The sequence below is a fragment of the Pleurodeles waltl genome, chromosome 8 (genome assembly GCF_031143425.1).
Source record: "Pleurodeles waltl isolate 20211129_DDA chromosome 8, aPleWal1.hap1.20221129, whole genome shotgun sequence".
Lineage (NCBI taxonomy): Eukaryota > Metazoa > Chordata > Amphibia > Caudata > Salamandridae > Pleurodeles > Pleurodeles waltl.
In genome coordinates this window covers 345,801,816-345,826,222 of record NC_090447.1, presented here as the reverse complement: position 1 = coordinate 345,826,222, position 24,407 = coordinate 345,801,816, and the positions used below count along the sequence as shown (strand labels likewise).

General features: G+C 43.6%; 1 protein-coding gene across 3 annotated transcripts in view; it reads right to left on the bottom strand.

The window, feature by feature from the left end:
• CASK (calcium/calmodulin dependent serine protein kinase) overlaps positions 1 to 24,407 on the bottom strand; it is a 1,258,500-nt gene that overhangs the window by 105,109 nt on the left and 1,128,984 nt on the right. For all 3 annotated transcript variants that reach the window (XM_069204206.1, XM_069204204.1, XM_069204205.1), the window contains 2 exons: positions 9,044 to 9,124; positions 8,868 to 8,948 (listed from right to left, as the gene is read on the bottom strand). In XM_069204206.1, the coding sequence (XP_069060307.1) occupies positions 8,868 to 8,948; positions 9,044 to 9,124 (162 nt within the window). The remainder of the gene's footprint in view (positions 1 to 8,867; positions 8,949 to 9,043; positions 9,125 to 24,407) is intronic.

Below are 24,407 nucleotides of genomic sequence, written 5' to 3'. Positions count from 1 at the left end.
TGAGCACTGTGGTACTCCTTGGTAAAATTAATCTCAACCAATTGTTTTGTTTAACTTTCCTGAAATGCCATAGGAGATGGTGGAGAATGGATGGCATATAAATTAAATTAAAAGTTATACATGGGCTGCATGTGCCACCCACCTCTATGACAAAAATATGTGGCTGTAGATGCATCACTGTGTTCTGGTTGGGCTTGAGTTTAAATGCTCTATAATAACACATGGAGGGGCAATTACCTTCCCAACGAAGAAATTACTATTTAATTTATTTCCAGCTTGTTATATAATACAATACATTTTCCAAATCTGATTTAATGGTGAAATTAGATTCGGATAGCAGTAGAAAGTAATTTTGTAAAAATGTCCTTTGAGCTGCCCAAGACAAAAGTGGCTTTAAACCAGTTTGGCTACTCATCTTCATTCAGAGGCCAAAACACATCGACTGAAAAAAGTTAAAGACTCCTGCTCAGAAGACAATGTCCTCCCTCTAAGCCCAGGAAGAACAGGGTGGTGTTAACTACCAGCCACTTAACAGGGATTCACCATTTGAGAAGGGGATAGGAATAGTTGCTAGAATAAAAAAATAATCACTGACAGCATATTGGACATGACAGTACGAGTCAACATCGTCACTGCATTCTGCTTCCGCGCCCTGAAGATGTTGAGGAAGATCTTTAAATCGCTCCCAGGCAACAAGAGAAAAAACTGTCACAACTTGTCACCATCAAGCTGATCAATGGAAACAGCCCATAGCAGGATTCTGAGAACCAAAAGAACGAAGAAGTCTAAAGGTAAAATCTTGGGCAATGGCAAAGCAGCAAATACATCACATCCACAAAGAAACCTCAGCGGTTATGAAATTCTTAATTTCTTTATTTTCAATTGGTTTGAAAAGGTTATCATAGTGTGTTCTATAATTCAAAATTGTGGTACTGCTTGCACTTAACACAGATGTCTCTGCAGACTGCTTGCCACGACTAATAGGATAATCAAAGAATCTCTTGAAACTGTGTAGTTGTCTAACCAGATTGTGACTTTTACATTGGTAGGGGTCCACTCTCACCCACAGTATGTACCCAATTCCTAACACTCACCAACCCCATACTACAAGGCTATAATACCCCTAACACTGGACCAATCAAATCAAAAACCACATCACACTGCTCAAAGTCCAACCAATACATAGACGTCAACTCACAAGAGAATCAATCGTCATAGTCTACAAAGACTTCTCCTTATACATCCTAGAGCTAGAACTAATCTCTTGCCCTAACAGCTTCATGTCTGACTTCAATACCCTTCTAAACATCAATGCATTTCTTGAAAACCAAGTGAACACCTATGTTATGTGAATTTGTAGAGCGCTCTATCACCTGGGAGGGTATCCTAGTGCTTAAGTCGGGATAAACCTGGTCAGGGGTAGGGCTAGGCTGGTGAGACCTATTTGAAAAGTCACTTTTAAGCATCTTGCAGAGTTCTAGAATGAAAGATATGGCTTGGATGTGTAACAGCTTGTTCCAGGCTTTAGAGGCAATGTAGGAGAAGGCCTGGCCGCTGAATCTGGATCAATGTGTGCAAGTAGGAGTCTGGCTGGACGGAGGTGTCTGGAGGGTTTGTATAATGTGATGCAGTTGTTGAGGAAGGCTGGGTCTGTGTTGTGTATGGCTTTGAGGGTATGCAATAGGAGTTTGAAAAGAGCTTGTTTGTGTATGGAAGCCAGTGGAGTTCCCTCAGGTGCAGGATGATGGGTGTGTGATGTGGTAGGTTTAGTGTGTTCCTGACTGCTGAGATTTGTATGGTTTGGAGTTGCCTGCCGATTCCAGTACAGAAGGTGTTCCCGTAGTCTAGCTTGCTCATGAAGAGGGCTTGGGTGCTGCAAATTTTGGTGGGGAGTCATTCGAAAATATTCTTCAGTACTTTCAGAGTGTGGAAGCAGGAGGCTGTTACATCACTGACTTAGGTGGGAATGGTTGTTAATAATCATAGCAATATTCTTGGCATAAGTGGAGGGGGTGGGGCCAGGTTCTGCAGTCCACCAGATTGAGTGTAGTGGTGATAATTCCCTGCTAAAAATCAAGACTTCTATCTTCTCAATGTTCAGTTTGAGACAGCTGGTTTTCATTTAGTCAGCAAATTCTGTCATGCAGGCAGAGAATCTGATTCAGGTGTTAAGCATTTTTAGCGTATCAGCTGTGTGTCGACTGAAAGGATAGGATGTTGATACCATGGGCCTTGACGACACTGGTGAGTGGGATAATGTCAGTTTTGAAGAGAGTCTTACTGGAGACACGGATTGTGGCGATGAGCTAATACCCCCACTTGTCCACCCCAATTCTGTTTGAACTATGTGGATATTTTACAGAACAGGCACCACGATTCGCATGTGGTTGTTAGTTGAATTAAAACAGTAAGGCTCATTAACGCACAATCTAGACTGGGAAGTACTCAAAAGAGGGTAACAACATTGGCACGGGGCATATGGGGGACTGGAGCAATGGAATAGAGATGAGAGTTGTAAACCTTTGTAGATGATGATACATGCTCTGAAAGTAATGTTTAATAGCTAGTGATACCCTGAATATTATCTGTATTCAACAAAATATAGTAGTGTTTTATTTTTCTAGTGAAACCAGATGATTCTGACATAAGTTTTACCTCCTGCACAACAAAGATGAAACACTAAAATACATTTAAGAAAAAAAATGAATGTAAGTGTTGAAGAGGGTCGGGCTAAAGGAAGATCTTTGTGGCACTCCACAGTTGAGGTTGATGACATCTGAACAGTAAGGGGCCATAGTGACAGACTAGGTACAGCCATTCAGGAAGGAGTATATCCAGTGAAGTGTAGGTCCTTAGATGCCAGTGTTGAGAATAGGGCCGGTTACAGTGTTGAAAGCAGAACAGAGGTCCAGTAGGATGAGGGCTGTTGTTGCCTCCTATGTCCATGATCATGTCGATGTCATCTGTTGTAGAAATGAGGGCTGTTTCAGAGGTGTGGTTTGGCTTGAAACCAGGACCAGGGTTCCTGGCACTGGGCAGGCACAGACGGGCTTGCCTCTAGCATGACTTTAGCACGGTAGTGGCACACTTGAGACACACGTCTGCTACAACCGCCATTCCATAGGTCCAGGGAGGGGGGAGAGAGTGGTGTGTGGGGCAGTGGTAGGGCTGGGGCATAGGAAGGAGGAGAGCACAGCAGGCAGGAAAGGCATGGAGCTCGAGGGGAGGCAAAAAGGAGAAGAGAAAGTGAACACAGAACAGAAAAAGGAGGAAAAGAGTAAAATGGGCAGAAAAGAGTAAAATGGGCACAAAAGAGTGGCAGAAAGTGCGAGAACAGCAACAAGAGCTTAAGAAGAGAGATAAGAAAAAAGAGAGAACAACAAGAGTTAAAAGCAAGAAAGATGAGAGTGAGAAATGTGAGTTGGCAGAGAGAAGGGTGACGAGGAGCAAAAAAAAAAAAAAAAAAAAAAAAAGGGCACAATAAGAGTAAAACAAATGACAATAAAGGCACAAAAGCAGCAAGACAGAATAAAATCAGAGAGATAAGTTACTTAACTTTGGTAATGCCTTATCCGGTAGAGACAATATTAAGTTGTAGATTCCTTACCTTTGAATTTCTCCCAGGCCTCCGTCTCGATCTGGAGATTTTTCTCAATTAGGACCCCTGCATGTCGTTTGGTGGCAGCGATCGGCTCCACATCAGTCGTCGGTGTCGTCCACGCCAGATTTGACATCGCGGGTCATATATAGGTGCCACCCCGGTACACGGAAGTGAGTTTAGTTTTCACTACTTTCCACACCAGAAGTGCATGAAGAACACTGACTACTGACTACTGGTGCATCAAAACTAGGGCCCTGAAAGAGGAGTCCCTGTTTCTAGAAATCAGTTTGCAGGGCGGGGATGATGGGTGGGTCATTAAAGAATCTACAAGTAGATATTGTCTCAACCAGACAAGGCACTGTCAAAGGTAAGTCATGTGCCCATCTGATAGAGACATCTAGTTGCAGATTCCTTACCTTAGAATAGATACCCAAGCAGTGTATCCCCGAGAAGGGTCTGCAAACTAAGATCACACCAAAAGTCCTGCCTGTCCCTATGGACCAGATTGCCCAGGCAGTAGTGTTAGGTAAACGTTTGCAGAGATGCCCACGTTGTCACCTGACAGATGTCCACGACCAGAACTATGCATGCTAACAAAGTGGTTACCAATTTAGCTCTGGTAGAATGAGCATGCAGGCCCTCAGGTGGTACTTCATATCCAATGTGTAGCACATTTTAATGCAGAGTACGAACCAATTGGAGATGGTTCTCTTCTGCACGACCTTTCTTTGCACCCACATAACCAACAAAGAGTTGATCATCCACCCAGAACTCTTTGGTACAATCAGGGTAGAACACTAACGCTCTTTTGGGGTCCAGGAGGTGGAGTCTCTCCTCTTCTTTAGAAGGATATAGAGTTGTGTAAAAAAGTAGGCAAGGTGATGGATTGGCCTACATTGAAGGGCGTAACCACTTTCGGAAGAAAGTAAGCCTGTGTGCGAAGCACCACTTTGTCAGGACAGATGGAAAGATGTGGTGGTTTAGATGACAATACCTGAAGCTCACTCACCCTGTGGGCAGATATAATGGTCAAAAGGAAGACTGTTTTCAAAGTGAGAAGCCTGAGAGGACAATTGTGGAGAGGCGCCAAAGGAGCGCACTTGAGGAATGTCAGAACCAGATTCAAATCCCATTGGGGCACAATGAATGGGGAAGGAGGAAACATATGAGTGAGGCCTTTAAGGAACCTATGTATAATAGGAGAGTTAAACAAATAAGGCTGATCAGGCAGCCGTAAGAAAGCAGAGACTGCAGACAAATAACCTTGCCCAAAGCAGGGCCCTCCTGGACCAATGAAAGTATAAACAAGAGAACCGCAGAGAGGGGGTCAACAGACTTGTCTGTGCAACACGCCACAAATTTCGTCCGACAGGCGTATACCATTTTGGTGGAGGGATGCCTGGCTGCCATCTAATGGCGCACAGGGGTACTGCTCGAGAAAAATCTCCAGATCCAGACTGACGCCTGGGAGAAATTCTAAGGTAAGGAATCTGCAACTAGATGTTGCTATCAGTGGAATACACAAGGCAAACAGTCAAGACCAGAAAGAGGGCAAAGACAGAGCACCAAACAAGGCAAACAGAGATAAAAACAAAACAGAATGAAAAAGGCCAGACAAGAGTGTGACGCATGAGTGAGCGAGCTGCATAAGAGAGCCACAGTGGAGAGCCTCACATTCACTGAAGCGATATCCAAAAAGGCCTTTGCGTGGTCAGAGGACCAGGCAAAGGTAAGTCCAGGAGGTACCTGTGCAATGGAAGGTCTGTTCTATGGCTGCCAGTAAGTATGCCTGAGAGGGAGAAGGAGAAGGTGGGAGGGGAAAGGATTGAGGACAGGAGAATGCAGCAGGCAGAAAAGCTAAGGACTGTTAAGGAAGGCCAAAAGAGTGAAGAAAGAGCAAGGGACACAGAAAAAGGAGGGGCAACACCTGCACTCGAACTAAACGACAAATGTGCAATGTCAAACCGTCAGTACCCTTGTACTTCAAAGTCTATGCCAACAGGAAGTACTCCATTTGCAGACAAGGAAGAAGATGGAAGAAAAACAAAAACCGTCATGAGCTATGCATCACATTAGCTATAGCCAAGTACTATGAAGCTGACAACAAAGCAGAACACACTCCAAACAATCAAGCTGTGCATCAACCACCTGTTTAACCATCTTATCTCACAGCACCACAGTAAAGTGCAATGCAATCAATCAATTATTCAATGAACAAATGGATTCCCAGTCCCAATTAGAAGCTTAAGCCAACCAAGAAAGAATTCCTACTGTTCGTCTAGAACAAGCAACAACTACTCCACACCAGGCTCAATGAAATGGACAAATTCAAATCCCAACTTTCACCCAATGCTAAGTTTCTTGAACTCATCCTGGAAACCGCTCTCACTTTCAAGGAACACATCACCAAGACAACTGAGACACCCTGGTGTCAGGTCTCTCTACCAAATAAAGTGGAACAATTCTTCTCAAAATGCCATTTTATAACTGCCATTCAAGCCCTCATGATTTTGCATAAATGCCCTGCGAGGAGCCACACTGGTAATGTCTTAAGACTAGTCTGTATGTCTCCAGAGAACCGATGGACCTCGGCCATGTGTGCTTCCTTCCTTAGGAGGGCTACAGACAAGTCCATAGCCCTGGTCACCTAGTCAACTGTGTCCCGGCCTGCTCTGATGATTTACCTAGAGGCATCTTGGCCATCCCTCACCACTTCAGCAAAAAGTTCCTTTAAATGACAGGAAGACTAGGTAACAGCATGATTGTCATTTCAGATTATATGTGGTTATATCTAGGCAGCAGACATGCAGCATTTATGACCCATATGGCTAAACTTCCTGCAGAAAATACATTTTTCCTGGTAGTCTCTAATTTCTTGGACACCCTATCTGGGGAGCAATGGGAAAAGCTCCAGGATTCTGTTTGCTGCTGGAAGAAGACTGCACTATCATACTTTCAGGCGAAGGATGACAGCTGCAGGCTCCACTGGAGACAGTCTGTATCGAATATTGTATCTGGCCTCCACAGTAAGTAGAGGTTGTTCTAAAACCTCCACTGCCTTTGTCAGCACTGCATGGAAGGAAACTACCTCAAAAGTGCCAGCCTTGAGGGATGATCTCTCTGGGTTATTACTAAGGCCACTGGTGTAGTGCCATGTATTCTGTTGTATTCAAAGGTGCACCAGCAGCAAATAGGTTGTCTCCCTCCTGTGATAAATGTCAAGACGTATAATCTCTGGCATTTGAATATGGTTTGGATCTAACACAAAGATGTCATCAATAGTTTGCCAATGTGTTCATATGGTGTAGGCCTAGGAGGGTATTCTGCCCTGTGCCTGCCTCCTAGGTCTCAACCAGGATAGCCTTGGCCTATGGGAGCTTTTCCTGGGGTCTGCAATGTGATGGAATGGGATGGCTCTGGTTTTTGCTTTGGTGGAACCAGTGCAGAGGCCAAGGTCAAGGGACTCATTGCTGGTGCAGCTCCATCCAACATAGGTGTTGTGCCCTGAAGGAGCACTGTGAATTCAAATGGTACAAACGTGCCAGTGGTATCACAAATCGACAGCCCAAACGGCCACATAAGACTAGTAGATATCCCAATGGGGTTTACTGCATTCCTGAAAATCACCACCATGGTGCCATGACCAGAGTAACTCTCTCTCCTTGATAAACTTGGTATGCATCAGACTGCATTTCTCAGACGATAAAGCTGTGCTTTGGCCTCAAGCATAAGAGGCAGATCTTATAGTGGTGGACATCTGCCCATGGCAAAAGCAGCAAAGGCTTGACATTTTGATTTGGAAAAACAGGAAAAAATGATAGAAAGTAGCTTTAGATCCAAATCAATGGGTGTGGAAAAATTATATCATGGCTCCAACACCACCCTTGCGCCGTTTCTGGCGCAGGGGTGGAGCCAGTGCTAACTACTGGCACAGGAGAGCCATTGTAAAGTTTTCAGATTCAGTCTGGGGCTTGGCTATCTTTAAAAGGTGAGACATATAAAGGTAGAAATATCCATCAGAAAAGAAAAAGCAAGGCAATATGGCTTCTACATCTGTTCACCCTGGATCTGAAACTACATGCCGATATCCATCAGGCCTGCCACAATGCTGTTCCAATTCATGAAAGAGCTGAAGACACCACATCATGAGGCATTAAAAGATTGTTTTTGGTATTAGAAACAAGGTACCCCTCCAACGCACAATGACTTTGCTCTGGACCCGATACAGTGCTCCACTACTTTTAACTAGGTTTACACCCTGTACAGCCCTCCACTACTTTACATCTAGATTTACACTAAAAAATGTGTCATGCATACATACATTTTGAGGGGCTGGGGTGGGGGGGCAGCACTTTGTGCATGAAATACAGGTATAAATGATGTTTAACTATGAAATGAAATGGAAGTGGGACCAGGAAAGTAACATGAAGAAGACAGCTTGAGCAGAGATAAAGACAGATAACATGGACACTTATTAAAAGAAAATATAGGATAATATAGGAAGAAGTAAAAGCACACAAAACAGTCTCAAACAGATACTGATGAAGACATAGATAGGTGGATTCCTATATACACATGTTTTAATTTGCAATGAGGTACAACCTTCCTGGAAATAAATATGTTACCAAGCAGAGGTCGCAGTGGGAGGAAGACAAAATAGAAAACTTGGGCGCAGCATTTCTGTGGCTGTCAACATGGTTGATGGAGTTAACCAAAGTCCACTGAAAGTCGTGCACCTACGTGAGAGTGGTAATGCGAAGAACAATTCTAAGACTTGGGGCCACTGAAATGGGCAAAACCATTGGGGAGAGAGTCTACACAACGTCCCATCTGGAGTGCTTTTTGAAAAGGAGATTTCAACTGAGAAATGCATAACAAGTATACTTACTGGAGTTGGGAGAGCTCTGCAAGAACATATGGGTTTCAGAGTAAGTTATTCTAGGTCCCAGTAGATGGCTTACAAAAGACACATGATAAAAAGGAGAGGATCCATAGTCAGATAAGAGGGCGGCAGGATGATAGACAAACCAGATTGCTTGAGGAAAACAGACAAGGTAACTGCATTGTTGGCCGAGATGTTGTAGTAGTTTAAAGACAGTACCCTTGTATGGGCCAGTGGAAGAAAAATGGTTAACACGTGTGAACATTATTCAAATAATATAATGAAAAATTTACATCAACTCAATAAGGAAGTAATTCAAGTTGTATGGTCATTTTGCTGTGAAAATGTGTATAAAAACGAACACAAAGCACAATAACTACTCACGTGGGATTGGGTACGCAAATCTGTCTGGATGTTTTGTTATGAGTGTGTTCTTTATGTGTCTTCTACCAACACCATGTGCACCTAGTTTAAACAGAACAGCAAAAGTAACAATGTTAGTTTGAAAGATTCAGGACACCCGAATGATCTTCATATGCCAAATATGAATTTATATTCACCTAGTAACACTAGTGTTTTCCTTTTGAAAGCTGGTAGTTTTACTACTTCTTCATATGTAACAAGATCTAATTGATCAAAAACTGAAAAGAGAAAGAACAATAACAAAAGTTCATACTACTACAATGCTTCCATGTCTATATGCAATCTTCAAATGTATATTCTGGAACAGCAATCCTTGCTCAAACTAACAGTGACACACAAACAGGCATAACAAGTTAAAAAACGTTTAAGGTTTCTATATTGCACTTTGAAAGCATGGGGATGATGATCTAAAATCAGTGACTGGCAGCTCTGTACTGTACAGCATGTCCACATACCTCTCTTCTCAGTAAAAACAAAAGAGCAACTGCTTTAAAAGTACAAAGTAAGAGTTTTATATGTTGTACCGACCAGACTCTTTAGAGTAGACTGGTGGCATTGTACTGGTATATCAAGTACGTTTAAGGATCAAAGCCACTGGAAGCTCACAATGTCATTGTTCTTTTTGTTAATATTTTTCTAAGACAATCAAACACTTCCTATTTATATTAGACATTTTTACATGCTTAAACTTTCAAAGTACAGTACAAAAACAATATGTGTTTTGTAAAAGGACCTGCTTCTTGTATAGTGGTGGCCATTTCACTAGTCTATTGTCGAAAAAGGCTACCAATCAACAAGAATTCCAAAACATGCAACAAACCAAGAAACTCTTAACGGTGTGCTCGTCCCTCCACAAATAGCTAAGTAAACCACACCAGGATGAAAACAGCATGCTGTTTTTTGCCAACTACTAGAAAATTACGAAAATCATAATGCTAGAATACTACCACAGACAATGAAACTCAAGGACAAGAGGGCTACATCTACTGACGGTACACATTAATATATTCATTCAAATCTACTGAAGTTACAAGCTAATATATTCATTCACAACTAGGTCACTAAAACAACAGTATAGAAAGCTGCAGTATGTGATTCAGATCCTACTCAAATATCCACTCAGTTTACTAGACAAAAAGATCTCTATATTTAAAATAAAATTCTTTCTGGAAATCAATCAAGAACACAACTGTTTAAATCTACTGTGAAATCTGATTCAGCAATTTGAAGCTCCAGTTGACTGGAGACGTTAGGATTTTTCATGAAGCTCTGTCATTTTCAAATTATATTACTATTGTTAGGTAGGGTCTTTGCATCTCCTCTAAGCAAAAACAAATACAGCACCTGGCAAATTGCACAAGGTGGCAGTAAGATGATTTGTTATCCTGAACTTTAAATTTACTATGATGATTTCAGATGCATGAAAGGTGTTCAAGTAACTTACATCAGTACAGTGGTGCAGTCACTTGTACTCTACCAGCAACAAAAATGGCTCAGGCTGAATGCTAACAAATTGCTGACAAAGCTGGGAGGGCTACCAAAGCTGTTTGACAGTTTAAAACAAAGGAAGCATATAGCACTGGCCCGAGGTCTAGTTTACAAGAAATCTGTGACTTCAGAGTGGACTGTTTTTTTTCATAATTTATTTAATATAGATTAACTAGTAATCTAGATGGAGGATCCACAAAGAAAGGCAAGGAGGAAGGACATTGCCCCATCTTACAACAAACCTATAAACCAAGAAGATGAGAAAATCATGCTCTGTAAGGAGTATATTACTTACCCTGTAAGCATCTAATCTTAGCTTGTAGTGCTGCAGATTCACATGCTGTGCATACTCCTACTTTCTAGTGCTGGGCCCAGACTCTGCATGTTGTCTTTCTCTAAGAAGTTTTATGGTCAGCGTTGTGCATTGTATCTCCTCCTTCTCGAGGTATTGTGATTGTTCAATGACTCCTTTGTTAGAACATAATGTTTTCTTCCCGCCATACAGGAAGTGAGGATATAGTCTGATAAGTTAGGGTTTGGTGTTGAACATTGTAAAAGTCCTGTGTATTTATGTCACCATCTAATACCGGACAGGGAGGCATGATGGTGCATGCTAATCTGCAGCACTACAGACTTCGAATAGTTGCTTATAGGGTAACATACTCCATTTGTAACATGTGTTGGCTGCAGATACACAATATGCATAGACTGTAAAGCAGTACTTCTCTCCTGGCTTAGGCATCAGATGGTGCACTTGATTGAAATAACATGTGAACTATTTGTTCTACCACACCCTGTTGTCTGGCTTGCACATGTACACACTAGTGTTTAGTAAAAGTGTGTGGGTTTGTCCATGTTACCACTTTACAAATGTCTGTTAGGATATTTCCTACAAGTGCCACTGATACTTCCTTTTTAGGGTCGAGCCTGCGTTGCCTGCGCATGCGTATCGCAGCTAGATGCTTTAGGTATTGGAAAAGGGCTCGGAGTTTTTCATTGGTTCGTGGGCTTGCCTATTAAAATCTGCTTGCTTTCATTAGTCGAAGGCATGCATACGTCATGCCTTTTCCGATGGCTAGCCCTCCTCGAACGCATCAACCAAGTACAGAAAACATGCGAGGCTCGCTGTTTTCTGTCCGGCTCATGGACTACTTTTTCTCTATTTTCCTAGCGCGATTTCGCTTGGCAGAAGTCGAGTGTTTTACACAGTTAATTGCACTTTTTCGGTTAGGTACATAAATGCACTTTTGCCGATAGGTGAAAAGTCGGGTTAGGAGTTTACAACGCTATCAGCTCTAACATGAGCAAACGCGAGACCCGTTGCATTGCAAATGCTTGTTCCATATTGAATGTGGTCTTGGCATTGTAGGTAGTGTTTGTTTTGCTTTAATGTAGCAAATCTGTACATATTTTATTATCTAATCTAGTGATTCTTGCTTTTGAGATTGGATTGCCTCTCCGTGGGTTAGAAAATGCAACAAATAGTTGTATGTTTTCGTGAATGTTTTGGTTCTTTCCACTAGTACATAAAGGCATGTTTTACATCCAGAGTATGTAATGCTCTTTCTGCAACTGTTGCTGGTTTTGGAAAGAAAACAGGTACATCCAGTGTTTGATTTAAACAGAAAGGCAATACATCCTTTGGCAGAAACTTTAGGTTTGTGCATAGGCAAACTTTGTCTTGAAATACTTGAAAGTAAGGTTCCTCAATAGTGAGTGAATGTATTTTAATGACTGTTCGCAGTGATGTAATGGTCACGAGGAAGGCCACTTTACATTTTAAGAACAGTATTTTTGCATTATTGTATTGGTTCAAAAGGTGCAGACATTAGTCTTGTTAACATAATGTTCAGGACCCACGATGCTACGGGGGTGTACGTGGCGAAATAACTCTTAAATCCCTACACAAATGCTTTTTATGACAGGTATACGAAAAAGAGACTGATGCTTTCTGTTTTCTAGGTAAGCTGTGAATGCTGCTAAATGCAATCATATAGATGTGTATGCTAAATGTGCTTTTTGTAAATGTAACAAGTAACATACAAGTTGTTGTTCAGTTGGTGAGGATGGCTTTATGCTGTTTGCAGCACAGTAGACCATTTCCATTTTGCTACATAACACCCAGTTGTAGTTGGTCTTCTGGCTTCCTGTAGAATGTTCCTAATTCCTCAGGTAAATCTAGATACCCAAATCTATGACCTCAGAAGCTAGATTGCAAGACTGAGTTGTTGAGTATTGGGGTGTTTCACTTTGCCCCCACTGTGAGTGAGAAGAACTGAAATGCTGGGTAGCTTATCATGAGGTACTAGGGAAAGTTCTAGTAGAGCTGTGTACCAAGGTTGACGTGCCCTTGTTTGAGCTATGGTATCATAGTTAGTGAAGTATGCCGGAGTTTCCTGATCACTTAAGGAATAAGTGGGAGAAGCGGAAAAGCATACACAAATATTCCTGACCAGTTTATCTATAGTGTATTACCCTTCGATTGTGGGTGTGGGTGCCTGGATACGCAGTTTTGGAATTTGGAGTTTTCTACGGTGGCGAATAGATTTATTGGTGGTGTTCCCCACCATTGAAAGTATGATTGTAGGGTTTGAGTGTGGATTTCCCACCTGTGTGCTTGTTGTTGCGTTCTGCTTAGCAGGTCTGCCAGTGAGTTGTCCACTTCTGGTATGTAGTATGCTAGAAGGTGGACTGTGTGTTGTTTGGCCTATTTCCATATGACTTGTGCTAGTTGAGGCTGTTGCAGTGAATGGGTCCTTACGTGTTTCTGAATGTAGAACGTTTCTCACATATATCTCTGATATGTTGGATAGGAACACTTTGAGAGCCTTTTGAATAGCTAACATCTCTAGCCTATCGATGTGCAATGTTTGTTGCTGTGGAGACCAATGTTTCTGTACCACAATGTCTTCCATATGAGCACCCCCAAACCATGGGTAATGCATCATTTGTGACTGTTACTTACAGGATTGGGTCCCTGAAGGCTCTCCCCACTTGTGTGTTCTGTGAGTACCACCACTGAAATGCCTGATGGACCTTGGGTGAAACCAACACTAGACCCTCCATGTTGCCGCCGCTTGTCACTACTGAAATGCCAAGCACTCCTGTAGAGGTCTCATATGTAGTCTTGCATGTGGAACTATCACTATGCAAGAAGCCTTAATACCTAGAAATCACAACACTGTATTGACTGTTATGCGACAATGTGGCTGAAAAAGAGCCAGTTGGTTCTGCAGATTAAGAACCTCTGTGGACTTGGGCATGCTTTCGCTGTGAAATTTGGAATGGCTTCAAGATAAGGGTGTATCTGGACAGGCTGTAAATAGGATTTGGTGACAATAATTGTAAACCCCAATACGTGTAAAAGACTGATTGAGGCTTCAGTGTCTTGTAGACATTTTTGTTTTCTGGAACTCCTGATCAGCCATTTGTGTAGGCTGTTGTTACCCTTAATGGTAGTACTTTGAATTGACAGTGATGTCCACTTACCCCAAACTGGAGATATTTGCAATGTAGCAGATGGATTTGGATATGGAAATGTGTGTCCTACAGACTTAGTGCAGTCATGAAGTTGTCTTCTTGAAGTAATGGTATTACATCTTCAAGAGTAACCATGTAAAAGCGTTTAGATATAATGTTTGGGTGTTAAAAAATATAGGGAGTATACTCCCTTGCTGTGATGTTTGAATAGGACAGGTTGTATTGCCCCTTTTTGTAGCAAGGCATTTACTTCTTCCTTTAGCAGATGTAGATGCTGTGGATTTAGCATGTGCCTCTTTGGTGGGATATTTGGTTATTGTGGATTTAACTCGAGGCGATATCCCTGACTTATGATATCTAACACCCAATGATACGATGTTATCTCTGGCCACAACTGATAGAACTGTTGCAGCATTCCCCACCCACCAGGTGATTTGTGGTAGGGGGAAGTGTTGGGGACCCATTGTTTGGTAGTTGAGGCTCCCTTTGAGGGTGTGCCTCTGCTCTTTCTTCTAGATTTGTATCCACCACTATAGTACCTCTGACCAGCTTGTTGGTGGTATTGATGTTTTTGATATGAAGGGGGGTCTCTGTGTTGGTAATCTTTGAGGCCACTCTCCTTTGGTAACAGTGAAGGGGTTGCTGTTTTTGTGAGGACATTTGCAAGGCACACATCGATTTTGCTGTGTCTTTTTTATTTTTTCTAATTGCTTGTCTACTTCCGGGCCTAAGAAATGCTCTCCATCAAAAGTATTATTAAGTACTACACTTCTGGCTTAAAGTCCACTATACATAGCCAAGAATATCTATGTAGATAACAGAAAAATTAATACCTCTTGCCACACTGTCTGCACTATCCAGTGCACACCTGATGGTTGTGTTGGAAATTGTTTACTACCGCCACTCAGTCTTCCCCTCACTTTCTATAATGCTCTGGGAGATGCTGCATCAAGACGTGCATTGCATCCCGATTTGCTCGGTTGTATTTTGACAGTAACCCCACTGAATTTGCAATTCACCAGTGGTTGGCGTGATCAGTAGCCACCCTTTTGCCTGCAGCATTAATGCGCTTAGTCTCCATGTCAGGAAGCAGAGCTTCCCCAGTGCCTTGAGATGCTGTTTTCTTTCTTGCCATTGTGACTATGAGGGAGTCTGCTGTAGGGTGACCACCTGATATAAACTGGATCTCAAGGTGAAGGCCGGTATTTTCTTTCAACTGGTGGAGTAAGTACCCTGGATTGCACTGGGTCCTTAAATATGCATTTGATACATTATTATTGACCCGATCATAGCAAGATACTGTAATGTGCGCTCAGTATATAAAAGTCTCTCTATTGAGATATCAGTTTCTTCCTCTGTACTTTGCACAGGGAGTTTATGATATTCTGCAGCTCTCTGTATGACACTATGATATAATGACTTGTGATCAGATGGAGGGGCTTTTGTAGGAAATGGTGGTTCTATATCAGTGTCAGGCAGAACCATGTCATAATTGTTCCATGGATCTGGACTAAGGTGGGTATCTCTCTGTGAGTGAGAGTCATAGTCCTGTTGAGGCGTATCCCATCGTCTTCATGTGTAGGTGAAGAAGATCTAGGTTGTGGGGATTTACCCTGTGTGCAATAGCTACCCTCTTTGGTGGTGGTAGTGTAACCTCAAAGTCCTGTGCATGTCTTTTGGAAGTGTCTTTTTACTGTTTTTTATGCATGTATTTGTGCAGTCCTTTAAAAACACTGCTTTCCTCGTCTACTGGCATTTGTTTCTGTGGAGTCTTTGCCTGCTTGCCTGGCCCTGTTATTATGGCCGAGGAAGGAGCCTGTCTATGCCCCAGTTGTATTAAGGGCTTTTTTCAGTTTCGAAGAGTATCCTTGCTGTGTTTCCTTTGTTCATGCAGATGGATACTTGGACTCCAAGAGGCTTGGTGTCGAGCTCTTCTTCGGATCCGATGGCTTTTCCGGCATCAAAGCCAGTTTCGTCTTCTTTGGCACGATATATGTGTTGACACCGACATGTTTCTGTACCATCCCCATGTTTTGGCCTTGTTGCCAGACAGGGAACATTCTCGCCCCTTCTCGGCTCTGAGGCATGCTCATGTTGTCGACCTGAACCTGAGGGTTGTGGTGCACCATGGCATGTAGGGGGAGGTGGGTGTTATATTCTCTTCAATCTTGGTACTTAAGGCCTTTAGCATTATCTTCGTCTTCAGTCCCAACCAAAGTATTGGAGTCTTCTGTACGAGCTCCTCGACCTGCACCTCAGCTTCCTATTCCCCACTGGATTAGTCCGAGGTGACTTAGTGGGGGCTTACAACAACGTCCCCATCTTTAAAAGGTAAACCGGCATCAATCTCACCTTTACTATGATTCTTGGTATGAGAACTCGGCTGCCATCTCCATGTTGTGTGCTAGATGTCGACCTTTTCTACTTCGCAGCATCTTGTTTTTTTTTAAAACTGCCCACTGCACAAACCTCTACCTTGTGTTCTGGTGATAAGCACAAGTCACAGACCTTGTGAGTATCTGAGTAGGCATATTTGTCCCCGCAGTGAGAGCACCTCCAATAAAAGGGTTTCTTTCCTTGCCCCCTTTACCGATAGACTAATATTCTCAACAGGTGTGGATGTCGACTTTGTGAAAATCTGATGCGTGCACTCGATGTGTATACCTTTTCAGAGTGTATCAGGATCATATACTATATTTCATTGTCGTTCATTAATCATTTTTTTTCTTCTATGGGCCACGTGGGTGTCAAAACTGAAGAGCAGACTCTGAGTCCGATGGTATAAAAAACATAAGCTAACAATGGAACAGTTGAACAAGCGCAATACCTCGAGAAGGAGAATATACGACGCACAACATCGACCATAAAACTGCTTTGAGAAAAACAGCTAGCAGAGTTAAGCCCAAAAGTAGATGGCCGGAGTATGCATAAGCATTGGTATCTGCAGTGAACACATGTTATGAATAGGAGAACACAATAATGCAAACTGTAATTTGTATAAGTAACATTGAGTCCGTGTGTATACTTTAGAGTATTTTTCAAAGCTTTTTTTTACCCCTGGACTAGGATCTATTCAGATTGTGATAGTACACAGAATGAAAATCACTGGGTGTACCGCAGGTAATTCCTAAGGATGTGGAAAGGGGAGGGAGGGGGTTGTACAGGGAGACCTCACACAAGGTTTATTACTGATAAAGTGAAGGACTGGTTTATGCACTAGAAGCTTGTATTTCTCCAAGTGGAGTCTATGGTGAAGGGAGCAGAAGCATCTCACAGCTATGGGGGAGAAGGTATCATCACCAAAAAGAATATTCTGTTGTGTACCATGAGAGTTTCCTTGGGATCAGTATTATTATAATATATACCCATCAATTTCTATGAAACGTAAGTTTTCATATTTGGATATTTTTGAGCTTATCTGAACTTTAAGGCCCTTTTTCATAAAACAAGTTACATTTTAAATGTTATTGTGGCACGTGGTATATTATGTCACTTTCTAGGTTAATGATGCAAACATTTTCAAGCAGCAAAAGCCAAGCAAGCAAGTGCAATAGGTATGTCACTAGTAGGTTTGCCATTTTTGTGAAAATCTATGCAAAATGAATAAAAAATGTGTTACAAAATAAAAAATAAAAGGTGTCTCCCAACAGTCATGGCACTTGAACCCTGGCACGAACTGACATTTTTTTTCAGGTGACTGAGCACGTGTGAATAAACAAAATGGTGTTACTCATGGTGCAAGAGAGCCAATGGCTAAAGTGCGCTGACCCACTGCAACAGGTTTTACGCTATGTTGAGAAGAAGCAAAAGGCAAATTACAGCTAACAAAATGGATGAAGAGAGATGACTGAAAGAACAAGTTACTTACCTTTGGTAACATATTATCTGGTAGAGACTCAAAAGTAGCTGCAGATTCCTTATCTTTGAATTCCCTGGCGACAGCTTAGAATCTGGAATTATTTGCTGAGGAATACCCTATGCGCGCCATCAGGTGGAGTTGTTCGGATCCATGTGTGTCGTTCGGCTCTGTGTGCTTTCGTCAGCATCGTTGGAGCTTTGTTATGTCACGTAGTCTATAAAGGCACCCCAGCACGTACATCAGTTCTTTTACCCCCGAACTTCCACGCCAGAAGCGCAGAGTCATGGCTAGAACCAACAGTTTGTCTGTGCAAAATATGGGGCCCTAAAAGGGATAAACCCTAACCCTACTAGACATATCTGCAGAGCGGGGGCATGGGTGGGTGTAAGGAACCTGCAGCTAGGCAGAGTCTCTACCAGATAATGCGCTACCCAAGTTAAGTGACTTGTTCATCTGATAGAGACTTCTGGCTGCAGATTCCTTACCTTTGAATAGATGCCCAAGCCATAACCTCCTTGCAGTGGGCTGCGGATCAATCTCCTTTACACTAAAAAGTCCTGTAGAACTGAACGCTGTAGGCAAAGTGTCCGTCCGGCCTGATTGTCCAGGCAGTAATGTTTTGCAAACATGTGCAATGATGCCCACGTTACTGCCTGACAGATACCCATGACTGGTACGCTCTGTTCTAGCGCAGTGGTAGCTGCTTTGCCCTGGTAGAATAAGCCCTCAGGAGGCTGCTTCGTGACCAGTGCGTAGAACATCTCAATGCGGAGAACGAACCAGTACAAAATTATTGGGGAATAATAAAGGGTGTAGGGGAAACATAGGTACAAGCCCTTTGAGGAATCGATGTACAAAGGGAGATTTGAAAAGTGAAGGCTGATAAGGCACTTAAAGGAATGTCGATAAGGCAGAAAGATAGCCCTTGAGAGTACCCAAGGCAGAACCCTGCTGGGCAAGGGATAGTATAAAGAGAAGGATATCAGAAAGAGAAGCAGAAAGAGGATCAAGAGACCTTTCTGTACAATAATATAAAACGCGTTTCCAACAGCAGACGTTTACCGTTTTAATGGAGGGATGCCTAGCTGCTAAATAACTTTACAGACTTCAGGAGGAAGGTCAAAAGCTGCTCAGTCTCCATACATTAAGGCACAGAGTTGACGGGTTCGGGTGGAGAACCCTCCCTTGTTGCTGAGACAGAAGGTCTTCCCAAAGGGGCAGCCTGATCGGAGGATAGATGCTCAAGTTCAGAAGCTCAGGATACCAGGTTCTCTGCACCCAATTCGGAGCCACTAAGATTACTTGGGCCCGGTCGTTCTTGATCTTCGCAGCCGAGCGATTGACACCTTGGAAACTCCAACATGCAATACTGCTGACATTGCACTTTCTCCGCGGAGGCGAACTGATCTAACCAAGGCTCTCCCTACTACTAAAAGAGTCCTTGCGCCACCGCTGGGTGCAGATACCATTTGTGATCTGCTAGGCACCGATGGCTGAGTTCATCCGCCCTGGTCTTCAGAGAACCTGCCAGGTGTTGAACCACCAGGGTTATGCTCTACTGTTCCAGCCATGTCCGGAGATGCAGATCCCCTTGACAAAGGGTCCACGACCTCACACCGCCCTGCTTGTTGCAGTACCACATTGTGGTGCTGTTATCCGTGACCATGTGCACTATCTTTCCTTTTACAGAAGGAAGAAATACTTTCAATGCCAGTCAGATCGCCTGAAGCTCCAGTAAGTTGATATGGAGCCTGGGTTCCACAGGTGACCAGAGACCTCTGATCTCTACTCCTCCCAGATGGCCGCCCCATCCCAGATGTGATGCATCTGTCACTACTGTGAGATCTGTCTGGGGAAGGGAGAAGAGACTGCCTCTGACCCAATCGCAGTTCACTAACCACCACTGCAGGTCTTTTGCAGTTCCCTCCGAGATCTGAACCATGTCTGTAAGATTCCCCTGATGCTGCACCCACTGGAGCTTCAGAGCCCTCATATGCCATCTGGCATGCTTGACTAACAGGATGCAGGAGGCCATGAGTCCCAACAGCCTCAGAGTCCGTCTCACCAAAATCCAGGATAGATGCTGAAACATCGGTATCATAACCTGAATATCCTGGACTCGCTGCTCAGGAGGATAAACCTGAAACTGCACTGTGTCCAGAGCGGCTCCGATGAAAGGGAGCTTCTGAGAGGGGAGTCAGATGTGACTTCGGCACATTTATAGTGAACCCCAGCGAAGGCAGGAGGTTTGCCGTCGTCTGAAGGTGGTTGACGCGAGCCTGGAGTGTAGGAGCCTCCAGCAGCCAATCGTCGAGTTAGGGGAAGACTGAAATTCCTAACCTGCGCAGACGAGCTGCTACCACCGCCATCACTTTGGTGAACACCCAAGGGGCATTGGTGAGACCAAAGAGTAGCACAGTAAACTGAAAGTGCCTGTGGCCCACCTTGAACCGCAAGTAACGCCTGTGGCGGGAAGGATTGGAATGTGAAATACGCATCCTGCAAGTCCAGCTTTACCATTCTGTCTCCTTGGTCTAGGGCAGACAAGACCTGAGCAAGAGTAAGCATCCTGAATTTCTCCTTTTTGAGGAAGAGATTGACATCCCGCAAATCCAGAATGGGGCGAAGACCCTTGTTCTTTTTGGGAATCAGAAAGTAGCGGGAATAACAACCACTGCCTACTTCTGACATTGGGAACCTTTCCATAGCTACCTTGGCCAGGAGAGCCATACCTTCCTCACGGAGCAAAATTAAGTGATCCTCCATTAGCTGTTCTTTTAATGGAGGCATAGAGGGAGGGAAAGACTGGAAGGAGGGGAATAGCCCTTCTGTATGATCTGCAAGACCCATATGTCTGATGTTATGGATCGCCAGTGAGGGAGATGAAACTGAATCCTGCCTCCAACTGGACTTGTGTGGTCTTGCAGAATTATACTATGAGGACTTGGGCACTGTGGAGGAGGGGGGCTGGGTGGTTGCCGACCTCTGACTAGACCCTCTTGGTCTACAGGTACCACAACCTTTTCCTTGCACTGGATGCTGAGATGATGGAGGATGGTGGCTGATTTGAGGGTGACGTGGTACCCCCACCCCTTCCAAATCCTCAAAAGGGGTGAAAAGCAGACCACCAGTGGGGGGAGCAATGACGTCAGGAACGACGCCAGAGGAGGTCAACTGTGTGGAACGGTCATCAATCCGGATCCCGTATCGGGGCCTGGAGTCCCCAATGGCATCGGGGCCAAAGCCGTCGACGTGAAATTCGATGGGGCCCCTGCCGACCCCGCAGGGCCCAAAGGCTCGCCAGCAGGGGTTAGGTGCATGGGGGGGGGGGGGGGATGAGAAGTCCGGTCTGGCATCGGTTCTGTGGAACCACGCATGGAATATCGGCGTTCCCAAGTCGCCTCCTCGGTCAACAGGCATGGCAAAGACAAAGTCCTCTTGGTGGTCGTCTTCTTTTTGTGCCTCTTCCCAGAGTGCCCCGAGGAGCTCGAGTGCATATAAGGGGGCTTGGGGCTCCTGGAGCAGTCCTGCGACCTCCTCAAGCAGGACCGTGACCTCCTATGAGTCACGCCAACCGACGTCCTCGAGGACATCTCATACAGACGAAAAAACCTTCAACAAAAAGGTCGAAAAAGGCCTGCCAAAAAAGGTGGAGGGTTGCTCGATCGCAGACCTGCGCGAAAGGAACAGAACTGATGTACGTACGCCATGGTAGTGCCTTTATAGACCGTGACGTGTCAGGCGGCTCCAACGACGCTGAGACCACGCGGAACAGAATGACGCCACCCGACGGCACGCGCAGCAAAAAACTCCGGATTCGAAGCGGACCAGAGGGAAATCAAAGGTAAGGAATCTGCAGCTAGATGCCTCTATCAGATTGTGTGTTTAGGGTGTGTGTGTGTGTGTGAGTGTTTAGGGGGTGTGTGTGTGTGTGTGTGAGTGTTTAGGGGGTGTGTGTGTGTGAGTGTTTAGGGGGTGTGTGTGTGTGAGTGTTTAGGGGGTGTGTGTGTGTGTGTTTTTAGGGTGTGTGTGTGTGTGTGTGTGTTTTTAGGGGGGGTGTGTGTGAGTGTTTAGGGGGGGGTGTGAGAGTGTTTAGGGGGGGTGTGTGTGAGTGTTTAGGGGGGGGTGTGTGTGAGTGTTTAGGGGGGTGTGTGTGTGTTTAGGGGTGTGTGTGTGTTTAGGGGGGTGTGTGTGTTTAGGGGGGTGTGTGTGTTTAGGGGGTGTGTGTGTGTTTAGGGGGTGTGTGTGTGTGTTTAGGGTGTGTGTGTGTGTGTGTTTAGGGTGTGTGTGTGCGTGTGTTTAGGGGTGTGTGTGTGTGTGTTTAGGGGTGTGTGTGTGTGTGTTTAGGGGGTGTGTGTGTGTGTTCATTTAAAGTCGAGTGCTTCACCTTCGATAGTCATGTTGCCCATATCACCAAAACATTCCAATACAAAATTCCAAATAAGGAGGAAGTATTCTCATAAACAGATTATTCTGGCAGCAAAGTTCAAGTGAAACAATTGTTATAACCAGGTTTTTTTTCTTTTTTCAGAGTTACAAGAGTAGAATACTGGGGACACAGTCTTATCTTCTTATGAGGGTTAAAATGCTTTTTTGAAGAGGAACATCACTAACATTTACTGTTGGCCAAGCCATCATATTTCGCTCCTTAATTGGAGATTCATCAGGGTTGTAAAAATACATACTAATAATATAAAACTGATCAGACATATAAATATATACGAATGAACAATAATTGTCCTATTTACATATTGGAACCACAAACACTTGTTTCATCTTACAGTCAGTAAAAATAGACCTTTCCATAGCAACTCATTAATAAAGACAGCGGAGAACCAAATGAATATAACAAAATATATCTATTCTGTAAGCTTGTATTCACGATAAGAAGGCAATAACTTCTAATAGTTCATCATTTTAAACAGCAAAAACCAAATGGTGATATTAGAAGGTGTTCCATATCCCGAATCACATACCTGTGCTTAATTGTATCCTGGGATAAGGCCTTCTCATTGTCTTGGGATATAAGTGGATATAAGGTAAATTCATAATGCTTATGTTATTTGACCTTAGCACAGGACGTATTGTGACACTGAAGAATATGGGAAACTGAACATCCATTGAATATGACAAGCAAAATGTCGATTTTGTAAAAACACTGAACGCTTTATGTGCATTTTGATAATCTGTTGCACAATTTAGGATGGCACATTATTTTTCATATGATGAACACATTAATGTTAAAGTATGTCTATTGATGAGGCATTCCCGTTTAGATTGGAACACAAAGAGATGTCAGGTAAAGTTAACGATTTGCTGTGGTCAAATGCAGTCTGACCGGCCCAATGAACAAGTTACTCACTGTTGTTAACGACTTATCTGGTAGAGACAGACTAGCCACAGATTCCTTACCTTAGAATTCTCCCCAGGTGCCTGACTGGATCTGGAAACAATCTTCAGCAGTACCTCTACGCGTCAGCAGAGGGCATCGTGCAACTCGATATCGACGTCATCCTCCGGATATGACTTAAACGAAGTCCATATAATCCCTCCCGGACGTTCCGACGTCAGTTTCTTCTGTGACTAGAATCCGTACAACAATGTAGAGCCACTATAGAAACTGGCAATGGAACAGTGTACCAACAAGAGAGGTAGATGTAAATTTTATTTTACACCTACTAATTTGAAAAAGCATGGCAGCAGAATGCCAAGAAGCAAGACTGAACTAAGATAAAATGATTCGCAGAGGGATGAGGAATGGTGGGTCTACCAGGAATCGACAGCTAGTCTATGTCTCTACCAGAAAAGGCATTACCAAAGGTAAGTAACTTGTTTATCTGATAGCGGCAACTAGCCGCAGATTCCTTACCTTAGAATTAGATACCAAAGCAATATCAACCCAGGAGGAGGGTCTGTGAACACAATCTACCCAAGTTTTGCAATAAACAATCGGTCTAACTAAAGGAGTAGTAGAACAGACATGAGAGAGACAAAAGTGGGAAGAAGCATTCATCTTACCAGAAGAGCAGTGGATGACCCACAGAGTATTTTAAGATAATATGAAATGCCATGGGGGCAGATCGCATGGCAATGAATATGAATCTGTTGGCAGAGAACAACAACAGGGAAATAACATGAAGTGCCCCAAAGTAGGAGCCGATGGAGTAAGGTGCAAAAGCACCCAAACAGTCTCTGAGATAATAGGAATGGTACACAATTCAAGGGGTAACCCTAGAGGATACGAAAAAAGGGAAGTGTTGCATATATGCTGCTTCCACCAGGATGCATAGGCAAAACCTGCAAGAAGCAGGAAGCTTAACACTGGAAGGGAGAGTAATTCAAAAGGCAGAATGTACATCTCCAGGAATACCCAAGGGGGAAACCTGAGGAGAGGTGTAACAGAACTGTGAGACACATAAAGCCAGTCGACAGAAGACACAAAAGGTTTGCTATAGGTTTAATGAGGAGGTCTGGAAGATACATGCCCAGATACCCATACTCTCAGATACAGATGAAAAGACATGGATGTGTCCATACATGTGTTGTTTATAGATATGATTAGGGCTAGGTTAACACATATGCCGATACAAAACTAGAGACATAGACTATGTAGCAGAAATGACACACACACACATATATATGGAAAATGTCACTTACCCAGTGTACATCTGTTC